Source organism: Echinops telfairi, unplaced genomic scaffold (genome assembly GCF_000313985.2).
Source record: "Echinops telfairi isolate 266 unplaced genomic scaffold, ASM31398v2 ScPeMD7_7463;HRSCAF=8501, whole genome shotgun sequence".
Lineage (NCBI taxonomy): Eukaryota > Metazoa > Chordata > Mammalia > Afrosoricida > Tenrecidae > Echinops > Echinops telfairi.
Window position 1 is genome coordinate 6,880,582 of NW_022111363.1, and position 21,942 is coordinate 6,902,523.

General features: G+C 49.2%; 1 protein-coding gene across 1 annotated transcript in view; it reads left to right on the plus strand.

Annotated features, from left to right (window-relative positions):
* Nucleotides 1-21,942, plus strand: part of CADM1 (cell adhesion molecule 1) — a 405,565-nt gene that overhangs the window by 382,514 nt on the left and 1,109 nt on the right. The window contains exons 9-11 of the mRNA XM_004712801.2: nucleotides 703-735; nucleotides 8,339-8,392; nucleotides 20,579-20,710. Of these exons, the coding sequence (XP_004712858.1) occupies nucleotides 703-735; nucleotides 8,339-8,392; nucleotides 20,579-20,710 (219 nt within the window). The remainder of the gene's footprint in view (nucleotides 1-702; nucleotides 736-8,338; nucleotides 8,393-20,578; nucleotides 20,711-21,942) is intronic.

Genomic DNA, 21,942 nt, shown 5'->3' on the forward strand with positions numbered 1-21,942 from the left:
GAATGGGTTTGGGGTGACTGTGTGTGTGTGTGTGTGTGTGCGCGCGCGCATGTGTAAACCAATCTGCAACATCCTTTCAACGTATGCATTCCTGTGGACTCCCAGTTCACTGAACTTCCCAGCCCAACTCTGCTGAAGTGACGCCCTGAGTGGAAAAACACCCAAACCCTTCTGTTCCCTGCGGACATCTGAGCAGAAGCATTCGAAGAGCACTCCCAAGGCTGACAGGCCCAGCGGTGCCCAACTGGGCGCGTGGGGTTCGAGAAGGCAATGTTTGAACGTGTGAATCCATTGTCTCAGCCGCCTTCCAGCTGAGCTTTTTCCATCGCTGGCCCGAGCCTGGGTGCCTTTAAGAGCTGTGGACCAGTCACTGAGTTTGCACTGGGGTTCTCATCACTTTGCATGCCCCCCCCCCACTACTGACTCGCAAATACATGTGCCCCGGCCGGCCAGCGCCCTCTCCCCCAGAACCAGAGTTTACTGTTTTCCTCATTGGCTCGCAGCTTGGAGCTCAGGCATGTCTTTAAAACAGTGCAACTCACTTCAAATGCTTTTGCTTTTCATTTATTATTGCTTGTCACGCGGTGTTCTTTGAAAGCTTGCTCATATATTATCTGTTCCATTTTTTTTCCATTTTCCCTTTTTTTGCATGCCGTTCCTCCTGTTTCTTCCCTTCCTCCAATCCTCTGTTCCCGTCTGTAGACACAACGGCGACGACAGAGCCAGCAGTTCACGGTTGGTATCACATTACTGTTTATCTACTTTCTCAGCGCGGCTGAGCAGCAAGGCAAGCCTGGGAAAAAGAGAAATGTTGTCTTCAAGGGAAACCGTGTTTCAAGTAGACTGATCTCATAAATATAATTTTTCAGGCTTGAAAGGATGTTAAGTCTTGTCATTTCTGTTGTGAGTTCAGTAGCCAGTGGCTGCGAACTGAGAGCCAGGTCTTCTCCCCATTAGTTGGAAGGACAGGAGTTCCAGGGGCCTCCTTATTTCCATAACTCCACCCATTATTGAAATACAGCCTCCCCAAACAACTGCGTGCCCACACACCAGAGATCGGAATTACATGCCCGGGTTGCCCTTCATTTGCAGGCTCGCTCCCCAAGTGGGTCGTGGAAGAGGAGTCCTGTGTGTGGCTCGGCAGAGGAGACAGAGGGTAGCTCAGGGAGGAAGATGCCTGGAATGAGCTCAGCGGGGGTGGCAGGGAAGCGCATCACTGCTCTTTTGTGAAGCCAAGCCTTCAGTTTCGTTCCTAGTTGTGTTTACCCTTACAACCCGTTGCCGTCTTAAGCTCTACATGTTCGTATGCCTTTCTGTTAACACTTGGCAGGAAACAGATCCAAACCAAGAAAGATACCATATGTATCTTAACGGCATTAACTGGGACTTAAGAAAACCATTCGCATGTGGGCGGCATGTAGACAAAATGCGAAAACGTTGGTTAAAGGCTTTCGCCTAAAGGTGATAAAAGCCGAGCGAGCAGAACCCATTCGTGAGCATTGGGAAGGACCCTCGCCAGCTCCCAGTCTCCCAGTGACTTTCTGGATTGGGAGACGTCCATCAACTCTTGTACGTCTCTCCAATCAGAACATTAGGACCTTATTTCATCTGTCTATTATTGCGTTACTTCGCTGGAATCTAACCCCAGCGATACGGTCCTTAGCAAAAGACAGATTCGCTTAAAAAATAAAAACGAGCTTAGTTTTCATAATTGAGTCCCAGGGAATTATTCTGTAACGGGCCTACTTAAATCACATCTACATGTTGTGCTGGGATTGGAATCCATCATGTAAAGGACAAGAGGTGCTCACCCAACCCTGTAGTGTTCATTCCACTTTCAGAGTGGATTCTGTCCCTAGCACACCCTGCCTTCACTAAATAGACCAGCACTTTAGGACTTAGCCACTGGAAATCTCTAAGCGAAATCTGGCTGCAGGTGTAAGCTGTCCTTGAAGGTCAGGCCTTGATGCTTAGCAGGCCCTCCCCATCTTTGGATTTTCCCGTGAAGAATTTAGGGAACCCCAAACAAACTTAGATACCAGAATAGGATTCCTCTCCCTACCCACTCCCATCTCCTCCCCCCTTGCTGCCACTGGCACAAGGGGAAAAGTATATAAAACAAGCTATCGGGCCAGGTACCTCAGCAATCGTGTGAAATCAATTAGGTATAAAACTCCTGCTTTCCAAGGGAATGCTCCACGGGACTTGCTCCATCTTGGGCAGTACACTCCATTAAGCTTAGTTATTTGTAGATTTCATCATTAATTGAGCACTTCCTGACTTTCATTGATTATTCTCAGAGCTTTAAGGTTATTCGAATGGGGTTCAAGAGGTCTTGTTCACTTCTGTTTCGAAAGATACTTGAAGTTCTGGGCGCCCTGTAATTAACTTACAGGCACAAGGGCTGCCCTAAGATCCCTGCCTGCTTACGATCCTTGAGGAAACACTGCTCACTCAGCTCCTAAGACTCCAGAGTCCCGTTTGCAGGTCCCTTCAGTGAACGCCACGCACGTATGTGACTCAAATGGATGTGGGTCTTCCGAGTGGGATGAGGCGTTACCCCACGTAGGAAAGTTCGCTTAGGAGCCCTTCCTAACCTGATGATGCAGGTGAGAGAAGCTCTAGGTTTTATTTTTGGTTTCATCATGCCTCTCTCTCTGAGGAAACGAAGATCATCTCTTTGTGATATAATAAACACTTGGGATAGGACTTTATAGCATTCCAGAGGCAGGAAACAAGAATGTCATGTAGTGAGAAAAGCAACCCTTGTCTTACGAGTTTGGGGACAATGTTCTAGCCAATGGTACCTTAGGAGAATTTTACTGACTGTTAAGTCATCTATGTGAATCGTAGTTAGATAGCATACACTGATGTTCACACGGCAATATATCTGAAGGAGCTCCAAAATGTTTGTGGGGGGAAATGGAATTGAAAAGTTAGGGAAATTTTCCCTGAATTTTTTGAAGCCCCTCGTCTACACAGACACACATCTTAGTTTGAACTGGACTGCTTCACAGCAGAGTCAGATGGAATAGATGACTCAGGTTGATCCCTGTCTAATGTATTTATAAGCATTTTGCCCGAAATCTTCCTAACATCCTCCCAAAGGGGTCCAACCACTATTTTAAACAGCAGTTCTCTAGCCTACAGCAAAGCGCTTTAATGAGCACCAAAGTAATGCCTAGAATTTGATTTGGCAGATATAAGGGGGGGCGGGTAGAAGGGTGTCCCAGATCAATTGTCAGGATAGAAAAGGTAATAGAATATGGTGGGAATTACAAAGCAGGGAGCCAGAGTTTTGAAAAAGATGAAAGACGTCCAACTCATTTTATTCAAATTCACGATGGCTAAGAGAAAAAAAAAAACCTACCTCTCCCTGTGCTGCACCCACCTGGCGTCCATTCCTTCCAGAACCATTTTGAGGTGTCTGTCCTGGTGGTCTGAACCCCCAAAAAAGAAATGTTAGTGAGTTGATAACGTCACAACCTAAATGACAAGACTGATTAGGCCCGCTGGTCGCACGACCCTCCCACTGGCCTGAAAACTGGTCCTTCCTACTAAATGACCTTTCCATGTGTCCTTTTCTGTAAAAGGGGAAAGAAGAGAAAAAGCATTTGATGATTTAAAAACAAAAACAAACTTTCCCTTTGAAGACGCATTGAGCTATTTTATTCAAGCTTGTGTTGCTAGAGTATGTATGAGGTATACCAGTTGTTTATGTATGTTGACCATATGTTCTGACCAAGATCTGATTGGGATAAGCATGCACGGGAAGATTAGAAGTGCATGGGCATGATCCAAAATCAAATGGATTCTCTCCAAAAAGAAACCAAACAATAACCACAACAATAAGCCACACCGTGTTTTTATTTTTTAAAGGAACTAATGAAAAGTAAAGAAAATGGTGAGGATTGAAATGGGCTTTTGAGATTAGGGTGACCTCCTTTGAATAAGGCTCTTGAGCATTTGTGTTTTTGGAGCTCATCCTTGGAAACCGGCACAGGAAGAGCCCTGTGCTGTGTGTGCATGTCGAAGCAATGCAGGGGGAGTGGGGGGCGGGGACCAAACACTCTGCCAACCCCGGGTCCCACATCTGCAATTGGCGGCAGAGATGCATGAGTGACCTACAGCACGAATGGTGGCGTCCTTCCTATGATTAGTGACGTGTGGGTGCGCGTGACGGTTTCTGTTTGTTTAAATGTGGGCGCTTCTCTGTATGTGTCTCGTGCCTTGTTCTTTCTCTGCTTTTCTGCCCTGTGTGCCCCTCCCTCCTCTCACCTTCCTCCCCCACGTGAGGGTTTGGATGGCAGCATGTGTCCATGTTCTGGAATAGTGCTTGTGCTTTTGCTGCACTGTGGTCAGCTGGCTTCCTCGGGTTTTGAAGTTCTCTCTCTCTCTCTCTCTCTCTCTCTTCTTTCTTTCCTTCTTTCTTTCTCCCTCTCTCCCTCCCTCCCTCCCACCGCCCTGCTTTTTTATTATTTTCAAATCTACTTGCTCTCTTGCTTTTTCTTCCTCTGGACCCATTAGAAGCTGGCTATCTCAGGAAACTGTAGAGCCCAAATCCCTTTGCTAACTCGTTTTTGATTCAGTATGGCAGTGGTAGGACTCAGACTGGGAGCCCCTCTGAGGAAGACCTTTCTTTTTTTCCTCCCCCACTTCCAGCGTTCATTTCATAGTGTTTGGCCTGCGCTAGAGGCATGGCCCTGCCTTCCCTAGACCGCTGCCTTTAAGTGACTGCCTTCCCCTGCGCTGCTTTATAGATAGTACCAAGCTGAGGACCCACAAGATCTCCTTGCCTTTGTATTCAATTTGGGGGACATTCTGAGGCCCATTGAATCAAAAAACTAGCCAGCAGTGCGCATTATTACAACCGCTATGTCCACCTTCTGTGTGTGTACCCTTCTGCCCATCCGCTCTGTATACGTACATAACAATGGCATTCAAAGGCTGTCATGCAGTCAAGGGATCTGCAGACATCGCATGTTCTACACGAGAACCAGGCTAAAGTGGTTCATGAATGGCTGCAGGACCTGAAGCTTGTGTTTCAGCCTTGATATGCGGGCTGGAACCCATGTGCTACTGTATAACAGTGTGAACGGCCTGCTGCTAATGGGAAGAAGGGGAAACTCTCCACAAAAGCTGACAAAGCAGGAAGAGCAGGATGACTGGGCTTTAGATTAAAACTCCCGGGGGGCGTCTGAGCTCTTAAGGCGGGTGACGGAAGTAACGGTTTCCATAGTACGGCCAAGTGATCAGATGTAAGCGGCGTAGGTAAGAGAGAGACTACCGCCTTTTTTTTCCTTTCCATATTGGGAATGGGATTAGGACCAGCGGGCTAAAGTTTTGTTTTGTTTCACTTTTTTTTAGAGGTTTTATTTGATGATGTTTTTGTTTTTCCCAAAAAAATTTTCTTTCAAAGTGGTACCTTGGTGAACGGAATCCGTCAGCATTTAGATTTGGCTTGTCCTTAAGTTTTCTTACCTACCTCTAGGATTTCTTGTGGCTTCTAACCTTTGGAATTGTTCTTTGCCCCCCCTTTAAAAATGCCGCCCTAGCTTCTAGAAGCCAGATTCGCTGCCTGGGAAAGCTGAGCATGTGTTACGGCACATTGGAGCCTCACGGAGCCGTGAGCCGCATGTCTCTGCAGGAGGGACAGTTACAGGGCAGTTATTAAATTACCATGTCTGCCCTCCAGGGTTTTATTCATTGTTTTTAAAGCGCCATGCAGATGAAAAGCACATTTTTATTTGTGTGGCGAAGTTTGAAGAAATGTCGACAAGTACATTTTTATTAGAGGCGATGAGAAGGACTTTCGTGGGCAACGTGTAAGTTTACAAGGAAAAACCAAGAAACTTTCCCTCGTTAAATTCTGAAATGCCCCCTTTGAAGAACGCCTCACAGCGTCACAAAATGCATCTCTGCCTTTCTCTTTCAGAAAATGATAGCAGTATAATTTTTGACATGAAATTTTAAAAAAATAATAGCTTAAGCCAAAGCAGTTTTGGGAGGTAAATTTTGCTTGCCCTTGCTTGTGCACCCAGGGCCTCCAGGAAACTCGCCCTAATGATATTTATTTACTACGGCAGCGTACACGATAGACTCAGAAAGGACCACAGTCGTGTGAAAACAAGTTTAACCCACCCACCTCCATGGCTTCCCACTTTAGAATGCTCATAGTCCCCGCAGGGGATTCTGGGTGATTTGGCCGGGTTTAGACTCTGCCACTAACAATGACAGCTTTGCCTTTAAGGAGGTGTACGTCACCTGTCTGCTACTTTTTCACAGGAATCTTTGCATATCAATGATATTTCATAAACATATTTTCCTGTATTTTTTCTCAACTTTTTAAAATGCCCTGCCCCAAGGAAACAGCCCTTCAGCCTTCCACCTGCCTACTTAGCACCCCTGTTTCATGCGGTTCAGTGGGTGCCAAGAAGGGATCTAGAGTTCTTTGATATTCACTGGGACACACTGATGTGAGCGATTAGCCCTCTGAGAACTGCAAATTCATAATTAACTACAGAGAAGGGCTTCATGTAACCCATTTATAACAATTATTCAAATAATTGTATTCATCAGTCTTTATACAATGAGTAAAGCCAATTGGAAATAAGAACACTTTCAACCAATCAGACCTCAGGACAAATGGGTATCACCCTTACTCAATTGCCTCCATAATTTATTGCATTACTCACTGTTTTCCCTTTGGGTGCATAAATTTATAGTTTTGAGAACACGTGTGGTCATGAAATTCCCCCATTTTTGATGGGCCCTGCCCTCAGGAATTGGCCCCTAAGTGTACGATGGAGAACCGTCTTCCTCAGCAGCCTGTCCAACTCCTCCTTTCCCAGCAGCACCCACGTTCACCACACGGCCCTCGAGCCGCCACTGCCTCACTGCGACCCTAGAGGAGAGGGCGGACTGTTAGGAGCACAAAGCCTCCCCTCTCTCCCGTGGAGTGGCTGGTAGTGTCGAACCGCTGGCCCGCAGCCCACTGCAGCACCACAGCTCCTGGAAGCAACCTCTCTCGTCGATACTGTGTTGGTTCTCTACAAAGCACCTTACAAATTTTTAGTCACCATTTATGTATGATCAATCTGAAGTTGTGGTGACTTTTTTTTTTATGGAGTGCTCAGCTTGAAATGACTTGTGTGCAGAGCCTTTGCTGGATTTACACTCTGGTGGCCCTTCACTGAGCCTTCGTCCCCAGTCACTAGTTCAGCAGCCACTCTTTACGGAGGGCATACTTGGCGCTTGACCACAGGGGAAGGGGAAGATGTAAGAATAAATATGACAGGCATCTCCCAAACCCCTGCCCCAGCCCGTTCATAGATCTTGCCGTTCAATAGGTGTGAGAGGGCCACACCCCACGAAAGAAGTATTAGGTCCAGGTTTGGCCAACTCCCCAGGACCTGGCGCACTCAGATAGGGTTTGAGCTGGAAAGTCAAGGTTAAGTTGACTTAGGGCCTCCTAGGAGATCTCGCATTTTGTGTTGTGTAGTCTGTAAAGGAGCACCCTGCAAATAAAGCAGGAGGACAGGGAAGCCATCACTCCTGGTCACCTCTTGTCATTCAAATTGAAGTTAGTGGAGTACCACTGGCCAGCGCTGGTGAGAATGGGGGTGCAGGCCTTGCATGCCCCCACTTGGTTATCTCCTGACCTAACTGCTTTTTCAGCTTTGAGGGTTGTATTTTTATTGTAACTTTTTTTCCCAGGGATACCATTGATTTATGACATTCTCTCTTTCAACGAAATCGTTTTGTGAATCAGATTTTCTGATGAAGGCATAGCTTGCGATCTGCAGCTAGCAGATGCTGCACTATTTTGAATATGCAGTCCAAGATCCTCGTAAATTGATAATGAGCTGTATTTGTCAGTATTGGCAAAGGATTTCAATTTACAGTAAAATGTGAAATAAAAACTTACATACGTCGATATGTAACATCTAAATACATTTGCATTACGGAGAGATCTCAGAACATCAACAACTAACGATCGGGCTTTATTTAGTCATTTGTTTTTTGCTTTTTGCATGCTGTTACGAATGAGTGACTTTTAAGCATTCACCTTCATGTTTCATGTACTTTGAACAGAGGAGACTGAGGAATCTTTTTGCCTCGATTGTATATCAGTAATAAAATCAACTGATTGAAGGAATGTACTTGTGGATGAATACATTCAAGCTATCCAAAAAGAGAGAGAGAGAGATAGCAAGAGATTTATTTGGCTCATGTTTTTGTCTCATTTTTAAGAAACTCATCCTCAGTTCTTAAGTGTTTTGTTTATGTCCCTCGAGGAACGGAAAGAAAAAAAAAACCATTTGTTTTTACTTATAAGGCCTTACTCAGTTGCCCAATTCCGCAGAAGAACTGGACAGTGAGGACCTCTCAGGTAAGGGCTAGTCATTAGGTAAGGCACTGCAATGTCCAACCTGTGGGTGCCCTGCCCACTTCTACTCAATGCCCATTTGGTTTGCTGAGCAATCACCTAGCTAATACAGATTTTGAAACTAAAGAACATGACCTTTTTTTTAAACTAATGCTCTTTCTTCCTCCCCACCTGCCCATCTTTCTTCCCAGTGGTATTTGGCATTTGAATCCCAGATTGGGGTTGACACCGTCAATGCAGTGGAAGGCAAGTGATCCCCGGTGGTGCAGTAAAGCCACGTTGAGTTCCATGGCTTAAAAAAAGCCCTGTGGCCTAAGTCTGTCATGATTCACAAGGACCATTGGTGCATCACAGAGCAGTTTCAGGATGTTGGATTATGTGACGAGATCTTTTTTAAAAAAATTAAAATATCGACCGCCTACTTCTGGGAATCAGCCATGTCATCGTTCTTTTAGAAGTCGAGGGTGGGAGGGCTTGGCAAGAGGGGGGTGGGGGGCCAGTTGTTGTGTCACACACCGTGATGTAAACGAATTATCCACCTCAGACCTTGTTCACAGCACCCTGAGTTCTTGCAAAAGTAGGTTTCATGCTTGATTCCAGGGTTAGGTGTTACTAATCCAGAATAAGAAGCAGATCCCAGAAAGGAGGGAGGGAGGAGATTTAAAGTGGTCCGAGCCAAACAATTATTGGAGCTCCCATGATGTCGTGGGACCTCACTACCAACCAGCCACGGCTTCATGCATGTCCCGTCTGGTCACTTCCTAACGCAGCAGCAAGGAGGCCCGCCCTTGCCGCCGTGGCGGAGGCGCGAAGGCAGAGCATTGCAGGCCTTCAGACTAGCCTGTGGAAAAGCAGGGTTCTCTAGGGACCCCTTCCTGAAAAAGGTCTCCCGGAAGTCATCGGTTGCTGGGGCCGGTCCTGATGGCTAGGTCTTACCCAGGACAGACTGACTGCCGACTCCCCAGTCTTTGCAGGGTTGAGAGAGCTGCTTTGCCCACTGCCGTATGCCTGTCCCTTAGCCAGCACTCCTAAGTCAGCGTGGGGATCAAGACCCATTGCTGTAGACGAGTCAGTGAGTCGTCCGACGCAGCCCCCCTCCCTCGAATAAATGGGAAGGAGAACGACATGGAAAACCACTCCAAGGCCATTGCCGGCAAAGGCGGCTCCTGGGGACCCCGGATGGGGTTCCCAAGGCTGTCCAGAAATAAGTGGCTTCGAATAGAAAGTAGCTTGAAAGAAAGGCAGCCTATCAAGGCAGCGCGAGCCCACTTTACCTCACTGTTTGGATTGGATTTAGAAAAGTCGAAAAAAAAAAAGAAGGGAGAGGCCTAGGTTTTCTTTTAAAATAAAAGTCTCCCTCCCTGCTGAAATTGTGACTTTGGCAACGAGCAATCTCCGTGCTTCTGGCTGCAGATGAGCTCAGTTCTGATTCTGACGCCAAAGAAAACGGCTCTAGCACCTTGATCTTCTCCGAGGACCAGGTTTCCCTGGACTAGGTTGGCCTAGTCCCTCTCAGCCTGTGAGCCAGACAAGGATCACCCAGCAAGGCAACGAAACGTTCTCTCTCCCCTTGAGGGAAACAGGACTAAATCGGCCGTCCACTCCTTCCCCCAGGACTGTCAGTGAGGGACAGATACCCGGGGTCTCGGCCCTGCACGTCTCAGAGGCGTCTTGGCTGCAATTCCACCAGCTCCCTCCACGTGAGGAGCAATGAACCACCAACCTGTTTGTGTCCGTCATAATTCACTTAAATGAATAATGAAGTTGTCCACCCCCAGCCCGCGCGGCCCCACTCCCTCTGGGAACAGTGCGGTCTTGCTCTGCTCTGGAGCCATATGTCGTGTAAAACACTGATGACCTGTCGGGCTGGGGCTGGGCTGCCTTTGCATCTGGTTTGATGAACTAATCAAAAACTGATTAGCACCTTTGTTCAAAGGGGATGCTGATTAATCAATTACTATTGATTGTGAGCTTGGCTTCACTCTGCCGCAAAGAGACATCTGAAGGGAAGGGAGGGAGGGAGGAGAGAGAGAGAAACAACCAATAAAAATTGAGCAGCTGTCATAGAGCTTAAATTTATTAAAACAAAATACATTATTTTTTATGAAGCTGTCTTGAAATGGGTCACTGAAGGGGAGCATATTGATCGAGAAAGGATGAACTCCTCAAATTTCTGTAGCCTAGAGACTGAATTCAATTATAATACAAGACAAACAGGTTAACACCCGCTTTAAACGGTCCATCAATAAATTAGAGTAGGTGCTGCACAGTTAATGCTAAACCCAGGGAATGAATAATATCTCCGTCCAGTCCCTGCCGCATCTGGGCAGGTGCCACACCCCATCCCACATTAGGGATAGATGCTTTCTACCTCGGTCCCCTCAAGGTGAGGACAAACTGTCCTCCACCCACCTCCTCCCTCCTCTGCCCCCATTCACCAGTGCTCCCTTGGCCAGTGGCGTGGTCTTCATCAGCGACACATGGCGCCCCATCCTCACCCGGCCACACGAGCTGCCCAGCTGATCCTCCTCTTTAATCTGCCTTGGGGGACCGGGGACCCTGCGTGTGTATTTCAGTGATTTAACCTGGGGAGCTGACCCAGTTCTACTTTGAATCCTCTCGTTGATTTTTGGGGCATTCACTTTATTGATGAACCCTTGAGAGTTCTGCATTATTTTCTCAGTGCCTCAACTGCTGGTGCTTCCTGCCACCCATGTGCAGTCGGATCCAGGGAAGCCCATCTAGCCTCCCCTTTTATTTCAAAACTTCGTGTTGTTTAATTTCCCTAACCACTGCCCTACTTGCTCTCGGGGCCTGTGGTGCTCATTGTGGTGGTAAATACACAGTGACAACCCTGTCCCCCCCCCAATCGCTCCAAGAAGAGCCCTCCTGCACAGTCAGCCCCTCTCTTCCGCTGCTCTGGCAGTAAAGACACCAACAATGCATTTCAGACATCTTTTTACCTCTCAGGCTGCAAACCAGAACATGATCCAGACTAAAGCAACCCCCTCACCATTCGCAGAAAACCCTCAGTGGAGGGCAGACTCTGAAAATGGCCTGTTGAGAAGGGATTTAGGGAAACCAACTAGTCTCCCAGAAGAAACATGGGGTCCAGAGCAGCACGCCCAGGCTTTGGGACCCACATCACTAGTTCTGGGCTGAGAGGTAGATATGCCTGGCTAGACTTGCTTGATGTGTGTGCAGTACATGCATAGACATAGCATTTCTGGGGGACACTTGACTGTCTGGCCTTCCCATAACATGTGGCCTAGAGCTGGTAAACCAGTTTCATTTCCATGGTAGAAGGATAACAATCATGCCTTTTTTTATTTTGTAAGGGGAGAAAAATAGCTCACATGTTGGGCTATACATCCAAAGGAGAGTATTATTTAGCTTGTGCTTGCCGAGTGTTTTGAAGGTGAGAAAACTTTTACCTGCATGCAGATTTTCTCAGCTGGCCTAAGACAAGGCTGCCTACTCCCATAAAGAGTTAGTCTAGGAAACCCACAGGGGCAGCTTCACCCTATCTTACGGGGTTGCTCTGAGTTGGAATTGACCGTGAGTTTGGCTTTTGGGTTGATCTGTAATCATCCAACAAAGGGTTTTGCACTGCTATCCGTGCCACTAAGGGCTTAGACTCTTAGGCTGCGGCAGCGAGCAAAGCCAGCTGGGGGCTGTCGAGAAAACCCCGTGTTTTTGGAAGTTGCAAGTGAGGCCATGGGCTCATGAGATGAAGTGACCGAAAAGGCAGGAATCAGAATTGGAGTGCATGGGTCTCCTGGTGGTAAAGGCAATAGGGAGCTTGGGTGTAGTGCAGCTGTCTCTCACCAGTGAGATCCATAGATCTCCTTGTTCCAGGTCTTCTGCCTTGGAAATCCTTTTCCTCTTCTCCCTTTTCAAACTCATCAGCTCGGGGTGCTTTCTGGGCAAGTAGCAAGGGAAATCAGCCAGGCATAGAGCCACATGCTGGGGACATGGAAGGGCTTTCTCCAGCATTAAACCAAGCCCATTCCTTCAGGAGCCCTGGTGGCATAGTGGGTAGGCATTGGACTGTTAACTGCAACATCAGCAGTTCCAACCCACCAGCTGCCCCAAGGGAAAAAGATGAGACTTTCAGCCCCCATAACGAGTTACAGTCTCTGAAACCCACAGGGGTAGTTCTACCCTGCCCTACAAGGCCACTGTGGATTGGTATCGGCTCGATGCCAGTTTGGGGGAGGCAGGGGAAGGGGGGGTCCAGGAAAAGACCTAAGCTCCAATGTCTTTATTGTCCCCATTGACTATCCTAAATCACAGGATCAGTTTCCCTCTGAGATGGTCCTCAGAGCCTCAGGAAAGGGGTGGCCTGCAAAGGGTTAACACTTGTAGATTTCTCCTAGTTTAAAAACCTCGGTGTCTAATTGGTAACTGACTTAAAAAAACTGCACTGGGTGGGCCTACTGCCAGCTGGTTGGTGAGTCCCCGTAGTGTGGCTTTGAATCGCCTTGGGCTGCTAATCCTTCACATAATCCAACATGTGAGCCCCGAGCCCCCCTACCCCGCAAGGGGAGGAAGGAGACCATCAAAGAGAAACTTCTCCAAACCAAAAAGGGAGGTAGGCAACAGTGCAAAGTGAGGATGCCAGGTCTGCAGGTTGGACACTGCTTTGGGGTGACTTCACCATGTTCATTAATCCATCCTCCTCACCCCCCACCCCATCCCCAAATGCCTGAGGTCCACCGAAGCATCTTTCTCCAGAGAGAGATTCTAGTGGGGAATGTTTGTTTGGAAACACTTTTCAACTCCGTCCTCTTCGTCAGATGTCTGCTCCTCTAAGGAAAACTCTGGTGTGGTCCTCAGCGCCCCTTCCGTCCTGGTTATCAGATGATTAGTGGGAGATATGCCGGCAGGCTTTGCAGCCTCTTGCCTCAGAGCCATCTCCCCTGTTGGGTTACTCAAGGAAATTTAGTAACTTGAGAAGTGGGGCAGAGCCAGACAAATTCGACGGTAAAACAGAACGAAAGCACCTATTCTCATATTCTGTTTACAAGGTTAGGCAAATTATACACCTGAATGATAACTTGGACAAGGTGGCCCTTCAGCATCACACCCATGAGCCACAGCAGGGCCACAGGAAAGGCCTTTAGTCCTACTGTGTGCCGATTCTGGGTCAATGGAAGGGCTTGATGACAAAGTCAGCTCACATCCATTGGTCATCCTACTGCCTGTGAACAGGGCTGAGGGTGCAGTACAACCCCACCCCAAAAGGCCGGATCAGTGACAAGAATGGGGCCCTTCCGTGGGCTTTAAGACTAGAAGCAAACAACTGCCAGTGCATTGGTTCCAGCTCATCTCGCCCTACTAGGGCTTCCGAGGCTGGAGCTCTATAAGGAAGCAGATGACCTCATCTGTTCCCCTAAAGGGGGATGGTGGGTTTGAGCCACCAACCTTTAGATTAAAGGCTTCAATGTCTAACCCACAGTGCCACCAGCCTTTAACTGTGTGAATTTCAATTCGGCAGACTGCTGGAGCACCTCTGGTTTACCGAGCCCTGAGCCAGATAGGCACTTTCAAATTCCACAGTGCATTGATCCTTCTAAGCAGCCCTGCATACGTCTATGTGCCTGAAGGCACACAGAGGTGTGGAGGCCAGCTTCCAGCCCTTTCCACTGGGCCGGGTAGCAGATGAGAGCCTGAACTCTCCTTGCTTTCCTCTCTGAGTCTGTTTGGAGGGCTGCAGGCAAGTGCAGTCTTGAGAAGGCCAGAGTCCCGATCATTGAGTAGCAACAGACTGAGACCAGAATCTGTGCACAGTACTTCTAATTTACCCGAATGCTTATCGAGCTCTGGGTGTCCCGGCAATGATGAGCACCACTGTTTTCCTCTTAAGTAGCTTAACATAGTCCCTCTGACTCATTAGCATAGTCAGTTACGTTGCTAGAATGAAATGCAGCCTGGGATGCTGGGTGGGAACAGTCCGATTTTCTTCCCCTGCATTTCTGCCTCTCCCCCCCCACCACCACCCCACGGAGAGAGAAAAGAAAGGTGACGCTTCAGAGGCTAGTGTGTGCTCCAATATATATTAACATCTTAATGGGAACGCCGTGCGTGTACTGTATACATTTACTACTCCCTGACAAGAGGGAATTAAATGTCAGAAGGATTTGTAGCATCTATAATTGAATTGGTGCTGAGAAAAGCAAATCTTAAAGAAGAATAACATATTAGGATTAGCAAATAATGTGGCATTTTGTCAGCGCGTGCCGTTCAGTCGGTTCCCCTTCAGTAATAAAGTTGTGCTGTTTAAAATGCGCACTTACTGTTGTCGCCATGGATGGGAGCCACAATAGGTGATGAGAATGAGGAGCTACATTTGTCAGATGGTGCCAGTTTTTCTGATTTTTTTTAATTTTTAGTTCAGGTTTTTCTTTTTGCCTGTGATTTTTGAAAATCCCCTGGCTGGCTTTTTAATGTCTTCAGTGCAAGAAGTAGCAAATGACATCACAGTCAGAGAGCCTAATCCCTATGGCCCTAGGAAGCTGATGGCATCATCTCCGTTACAAACACCCGTCCTAAGAGCTCAGTCCAGGAAAGAGACTCAAACTAAGCCGTGTGGCCAAAAGGTTGCAGAAGTTCAAGTCCAACTTTTTCTCCAGCCATCCATGAGTGAGGAGACAGGAGACAATTGAGCATGTGACTTGCTCAATAAGCAGAAATAGGGCGGCATTCGAACAGAGCAAGGGGGTGGTCCATGCTTTAAAATCAGGAAAGCTGTGCACCTGGTTTTTATCCCTTCCCCACCGTTCACCTGTACGCTGGGCAAGTGATCTGAGGAGCTTGGCTGTACGAAGAAGAACGTGGTATCCGGATTCAAGGAAGACTCGTTGACAGTCTGATAGACAGAGGACACAACTTGGCTTGCTGAAAGCAGAGGGAACCGGGGAGCGTTTACTGATGAAGACCCGTGTGTGTCACCCCTCAACATGAACTCTTCATGCCTGGAGGAATAAGTAAACAGCAACATGGCACACGGAGAAAAGATTGACGTTGTCCAGGGTTCCATTTTACTTAGATCCACCGTCAATGTCCACAGAAGCATCGGTCGAACAATCAAACGACGACGTATTCATCAAACGAGTCTGCTGCAAAAAAAAGAACGCTTGCAAGTTTTAAAAAGCAAGGTTGCCACTGCGTGAAGGCTAAGGTGTGCCTGACCCAAGCCGTGGTGTTGGCAAGCCCATTGTCCATCCAGTGGACAAGGAAGACCAGCCGGAGAAGAACTGCTAGACCTGAATCAGGATGTTGCAAAGAATATCGGAAATACCACAGACTGCCAGAACAACAAACACATCTGTCAGGAGGGACCAGTCCCTGGAGAAGGACATCCTGTTTGCTAAAGTAGAGGGTCTGCAAAACAGAGGAAGCCCCCCCCCAACAGGATGGCTCAACACAGGAGCTGCAATGATAGGCTGAAACAGCAGTAGCTGTGGGGATGGCCCAGGCCGGGCAGTGCTTCACTTTGTTGTACACGAGATTGCCGTGAGCCAGAGCAGATGCCACAGCAATGTTGCCCAAGAACTCCCCACCCCCACCCCCACCTTTGCCATATTAGTTATTCAGTTGAGACCTAAGGGAGCCTGTAACGTATGGAAAGTGTAAACACACGCGTTTCAGAGGCGTGTGTAACTCTGCCAAGGGTTTGCGCCACGTGCTGTCAAGGCTGAGCTGGGGGCTTTATGCAGCTGTTCAGGGAAAGGCACCTGAGCTCACAGGCCGGACCCAGTGCAACCCCTCTCACGGTGACGGCCTCCAGATGGGCAGTGCCCTGTCCTGTAGGGGGAAAGCCTGGCCCCAGACTCTCTGCAGCCCTGAGTTTCAAAATGGGTAGGCAGCAAGTACAGTGGGGTTTCCACTCAGCAGCTCCCTCTGCCAAAGCCCCTGTTTGCCAGGCGCTTGCTTGTGCAGGATGTGTGGGCCATTCCCTGGATATCTCTGGATCCCTGCCTTTGCAACAGAGCCCTCTGGGCTGATCACAGATCCATGGTGATGCCATCCTCGTGGCAGTCTGTGTTGCACACCCCATGCCAGCTGGTAAAGCTGCCATAGAAACCAGGATCTGTTGCAGAGCCCTGCTTACCAGAGCGCTGCTCCTGGGGGTGGCTCTGTGTAGTAACGAAGGAAAGGAAACACGCATGGAGGAGTGCCCTGGACGGAGCCAGAAGCGGACACGGGCTCCACCAGCCATAGCCTTTCTCTTAGGCCCTGGGGGACTACCACCCTGAGAATTCCATCTTCTGATTGCCAGGAGGAACGCATCAGGCCAGGCCAGCCGTCCCAGGGTGTCCGGGAAACCTGAAATGGGAGTCCCTTTGTCCTTGACATTTTTAAGACGCTCCCGTCAGCCGAGGCTGAGTGAAGCTGTGGCCCAGGCAGTAGCAGGCAACTGAACATTCTGCAAGCAGCCTGTAAACTCTCACCTGGAGCCAAATGGCTCCAGCTTTTTGCCAAAAGGAAAACCAACTCCTGAGTACCAAACAGACCGTGATGCATCTGCCTTTAAAGAGACTCCTGTTCCCCTCAGAGCCACAGACAGGTCTGCAGTGCCCAAAGGACGGTTGGTAGCCTGGTCCTGAGTTGTGACGTGTGCCTCCCGGCACCTGCACCCTGCACCTAAACACCAGACTCCTCAGATGACCAGCCGGCGGGTTCCCTGCGGTCGCACACATGTGAGATCTCTTGCTGAGGCTCCGAACTTCCGTTGGGCTGGGCTACCCAAGCTTGCCTCGGTCTTCAAGGCTGGGAGCACCTTTGTGCTCTGAGCACCCGCCCAGCCAGCAGAAGCATGGGGTTCACTGGAGCGGGTCAGGACAAAGGTTAGCGGCACAGCATCATCTCAGGGACCAAGCAAACTTGACCTTCTACACCCAAGAGCCACCCAATGGCCTGAAGACAGCGCATGTTTAGCAGTGCGTCGTACACCCGCGTTTATCTTCAAGTTGGAGCTGCAGCCGCTGTGGAATTCGGCTCTCTGGTTTCCCTCTCAGTCTGAATCCAGTATTAATTAAGGCGCCAAAAGGGGGATGGGGCAGAAGGGGAGGGTTGGGCCTTAAGAGCACCGGTTGCCTCTCACCGTCCACGTTTTTCACGTAGGACAGTTCCTCAAGAAATGAATCAGCTCTTGCTGTATGAGTGGAATCAGCCAAGTGGCCAATGCGCCTTGTTGAAGCCATGTTCCTCTCTGTAGTCTGTTTCCTGTTTCCAGTTTCCGCCCTCCTCGTGCGGTGATGTTGTGTGCTATTGTTAGCCAGTCTTGCCCTGTTGAGTCACCCACTTTAACCCATGCCCGACCCTAGGGCCAGTTCACACCCATGGGAACAGAATCTAAAAGGCCATGCGTCTGGCCTAGCTCTGACAACTCCCTGCAGTAAACCCAGGAGGTGGGAGTGGGCTGGGGAGAGGCGGCCAGGAGCTCATAACCAGCACTGTTCCCTGTAAATTAAACATCAGTTACCTTCTGTGCCCGTCTGCAGTCATTGAAGGCTGGGGAAACATCTCGGTGATTAACTGGTGGTAGTAAACTTTCTGATCAAAGTGAGTATTGGAGGATAGCTAGAGAGATTGCCCTTATAAATAAGTATCTCTGAAGCCCGTATGCCCTTGAGGACAGGGGAGGTAACCAAAACCCAGGCATTTAATTTGAGTGCAGCCGGCGGGGGTGGGGGTGGGAGGGGGGGTGCATCTGCACCTGTTTCACTCATCATTTGAGGGAAGCAAAGGTGACTCGTTTTGACCCAAGAGATGGATCCCACACATGCACACCCGGTGAGGACCCTGGGGCCTTTGTTGCTGTTGAAGGCAGTGGGTTTTTTATTTTTGTTTGGGGCACAGAGCTTTTTCTCTTGCTTGGGCGTGCTCTTGGGTGCTCCTGCACCCCAGCATGAAGGGGCAGTCTTGTAACAGGAAGCTTCCCCGGCTTCTCTCTGCGCTGTCTTCCTGGGACAGGCCCTGTCTGCCCTGCATCCCTGGGTTTCCCTGACCTGTGCCTCACTGGGCTCTAGCAGGAGGGTCCTTGAGAGATGCATAATTGTCAGTAGGCCTGGGGCTCATGACAGCTGGAGCGCTCTTCCCTTCCACAAGACCCCTTATTTGATTTGCGCCCCGAGGAAAAGCACACCTTGCTGGCCCCCTGCCCCTCCTGCCCTCCCCGCTTCGGGAGCAGGTTGAGATCTGTGCTCTTGCCTTTGGGGTCAGAACCTCCAGTCCTGCAGCAGCACCTGTCCACAGGGAGGCGCCCCTTCAGCAAGCGCTGTTGTCTTGAAACCATCTCCCTGGCTGACTTAAGCCTTGTTGACGGTGGAGGCTGTAGCATCGGCAGCCCCGTGGACCGAGGAGGGCCCTTCTTCTCCACCACCTCTCACGTCGAGCTCATTGCACATGTTGCTGGAGGGACTGGCTAATTGGCTACCGTGCGCACTGCCTCCGGCCCGTCTCCATCCTCCAATTAAACTCCCATCATCCTGTTGTCCTGGACGGCCAGCGGGGCCACGGATGTGGCGTGTCTGTTTAGATTGGGCTTAAGTTGGGGTTTGGTAGTCCTATCAAAGATAACTTAATGAAATAATATTTCACCTCCCTCCCTCTTTAAAAAAAAATTTAGACTTTTAATTAAAGCACTTTGCATGGAACGAGGTGTTTCCCCACATCCTTCAGTGCTTAATCTCAGAGCCGAATTGGAAATATCGATAGAAAAGTGTAAATCAGGCGCTCCCGCTGAAAGCGTTGTATCAGGCTTCGGCTCAAAAGAGCACCATTACCTTTAGCTGTCACGGATCTGTACACTTGATCGATAAACTTCAAATATTATTAGAGGTGGAGGCTTCAGAGATTTGCTCTGTTCTTCGGAGGGAGACAGAGATAAATCTTTCTTAAAAATTGACTTGAATCTGCACTCTCCGTCTTCCTGGTGGAAAGCATTTCTCTTAGGCGTCCAGCCACTGCAAGGGGACAGATTTATAGACCATGTGCTTCTTGTACTGAAAGATTTAAATGGTAAATCCTTCACATATGACTTCACAAATCATGTAAAGTTAAAAGATTTTTACCGTTTCTGTTGCTGCCGTGCTTAAATTGTAAGGTACAGCTAGTAAATCATTTTAATGGAGGTGTCGTGCTTGACTCAATAAAAAAAAAGACAATGGTTTAGCTTCCACTCCAAAATGTTAATGTATTAATCAACGGGAGAATAATTGTGTTTTACTACATGATAAATCTCGGGGTGCCATTAGGATTTCAGCGAGGGGGTGATGCAGCCACATCCCTAAATTAAAATTGTTTACACTGCCATACATCCATTCTACATCGCCATAGCTCATCCGGGGTTCATTCCGGAGTTGTTCCCGAGCCAAACATGTCATCCCGCAGGCGGAAGAAGACACCCGGAGGGAGTGATGCTCATGAGGGAGAATTAATTGCACCGGGAGGTGTTAGATAAATAAAATAAAAGCCGCCTGTGGCAAGGCACCGTTCGTCCTCGCTATCCTTTTTGAAATAAGATTCTTAGGTTTTAGACGGAGGCTCGTGCCCTCATACACCCTAAATGTAGCGAGCGTGTCACTTGCCTTTCGTCCGATAATCCTTGCTTTATCTCTGGGCAGCTGTGACTTTGGGGATTCTTCAAATTTCCTGTGTATCCAAAACCCAAACCACTGCCATGGAGTCGATGCTGACTAATAGTGACCCGATAGGGCAGGGAGGATCGGCCCCTGAGGGTTTCCTATGCATGGGAGGGATTACGTCTCCGGGCACCTATAGCAAGGTGCTTTCGGAGAGCCCTTCAATTGTGAGGCCCGCCTCCTTAATTAGGGTCTGACAGAGCCCTGCTCAGGCAAGGTGGGAACCAGGTAGGCTGTTTCTTCCCGCCCTGCCTCCCTCCCGGAGCTTGTTCCGCGGGCACCTGTGAGCCCTCTGACCTGGCAGTGAAGTTGCCTTGTGGGGAGAGCAGACCAGTGCCACAGTGGACAGGTGGGTCTGTTCCCTCCCTCCGCGTAACTTGATCCATCCTGATTGCTCTCTCTGACTCCTCCATTAACAAAGTAGACGACCCTCTGACCGCCCGCCCCCCCCACTCTCCACCCCAGTGGCACTGTCACCAGACCTTCTGGTGTCTTGCAAGGAAGCACTACATCCCGAGCCCTCTTCTGATTCCAACAGACTCCCGCGCAGGAGAAGAAGGCTCCATGCGGGCAGTGGACCACGCGGTGATTGGCGGCGTCGTGGCAGTGGTGGTGTTTGCCATGCTGTGCTTACTCATCATCCTGGGCCGCTATTTTGCCAGACATAAAGGTAAGCCCAGCACCCTGTGTTGCCACAGCACCTGCCCTGAGGGCTGAGCAAGGTGTCCTTGAAGGGGCCGTTGGGGTAATGTGGCTGCCCAGCTGGTCTGATTATTGTAGTTGAGAGAGAGGAAGACGGAAGACAGGGACACACACACTCTCCACGCTCCCCGTCCCCCACCCCACCCTCTTAGCAGCTGCTGATTAGCACGGAGAGTTGATGAGTAGCATTCCTTGATTTGGATTTTCTTTAAATGTACAGCTTTGTAGATTTGTTATTCACTAGTCTGAAATTGGGGACAGGGTAGAACAATGATCCAATAGGGACTGATGCGTGAGTTGGCGTGGGAAACCTCAAAAAAAAAAATCATAGTGGAAAAGACTCATGCAGGAAAGGGGGGGAGGGGGCCCTAGACCCCCAGCCCCAGACACCATGTCACCTGACCCCAGCATCAGGAGTGCCTCCTTAGTTTGATGTGCCCAGGTTAAAGAAAATCTTGGGGCTTAAAAGCCACATAAATATGTATTTTTAAAATGATCAGTGCAATTGATTTAAATTGCCATTAATCATCACTCTTACCAGCCGCGCCGTCTGGGTGGGCAATCATCTCCCTGCACTCCTCCTCTCTGCCCCATGCTGCTCCCATCCTCTCCCCCTTGGTAATTTATTCTTCCTCTCCTTTGTCCGCCCTTGTCTTCCTACACGGTTTTCCTCAAGCACTGGGCTTGGGGCACCTCCACATAGTGCTCCTTGTAGGCACTGGGATTGACACCGTTGGGTGTCAGCCCTTGGGGCTGGAGGGGGCTTTCTTGAGAGTTAGCACAGGAGGCCCAGGCTTCTCGGCAGGAGGCCCGGTGCCCCTCGCAAGCGAAAAACAATTTGGGACTCAGGGAGCTATCGGCATTTGCCCCTCTGCCCCTGCTCAGGAGGCGGTCCAGTTGGACCGAGACACCCAGCCTTCCTGGGTGACACTTGAAAGAGCCAGAAAGGTGAGGCCAGGGCGGAAGCCTGGGCAGCAGCTACGGGGGGATCCGTGGGGAGGTCGTGTGTGGGGCTCACTGGGAAAGCAGGATTGAGGGGCCAAGCTCCTGCCTGCCAGCCTCCTCAGCTCTGTCACTTTGAAAACCTGAAAAGATAGCAAATCGATCAGCCTTCTGGTTCAGATTTTTCACTTAAGACTCTCTTAAGCACGGTCTGTGCTGGGAAGAGAGAGGGTCCATCGGGTTACACAGCTGGGACGG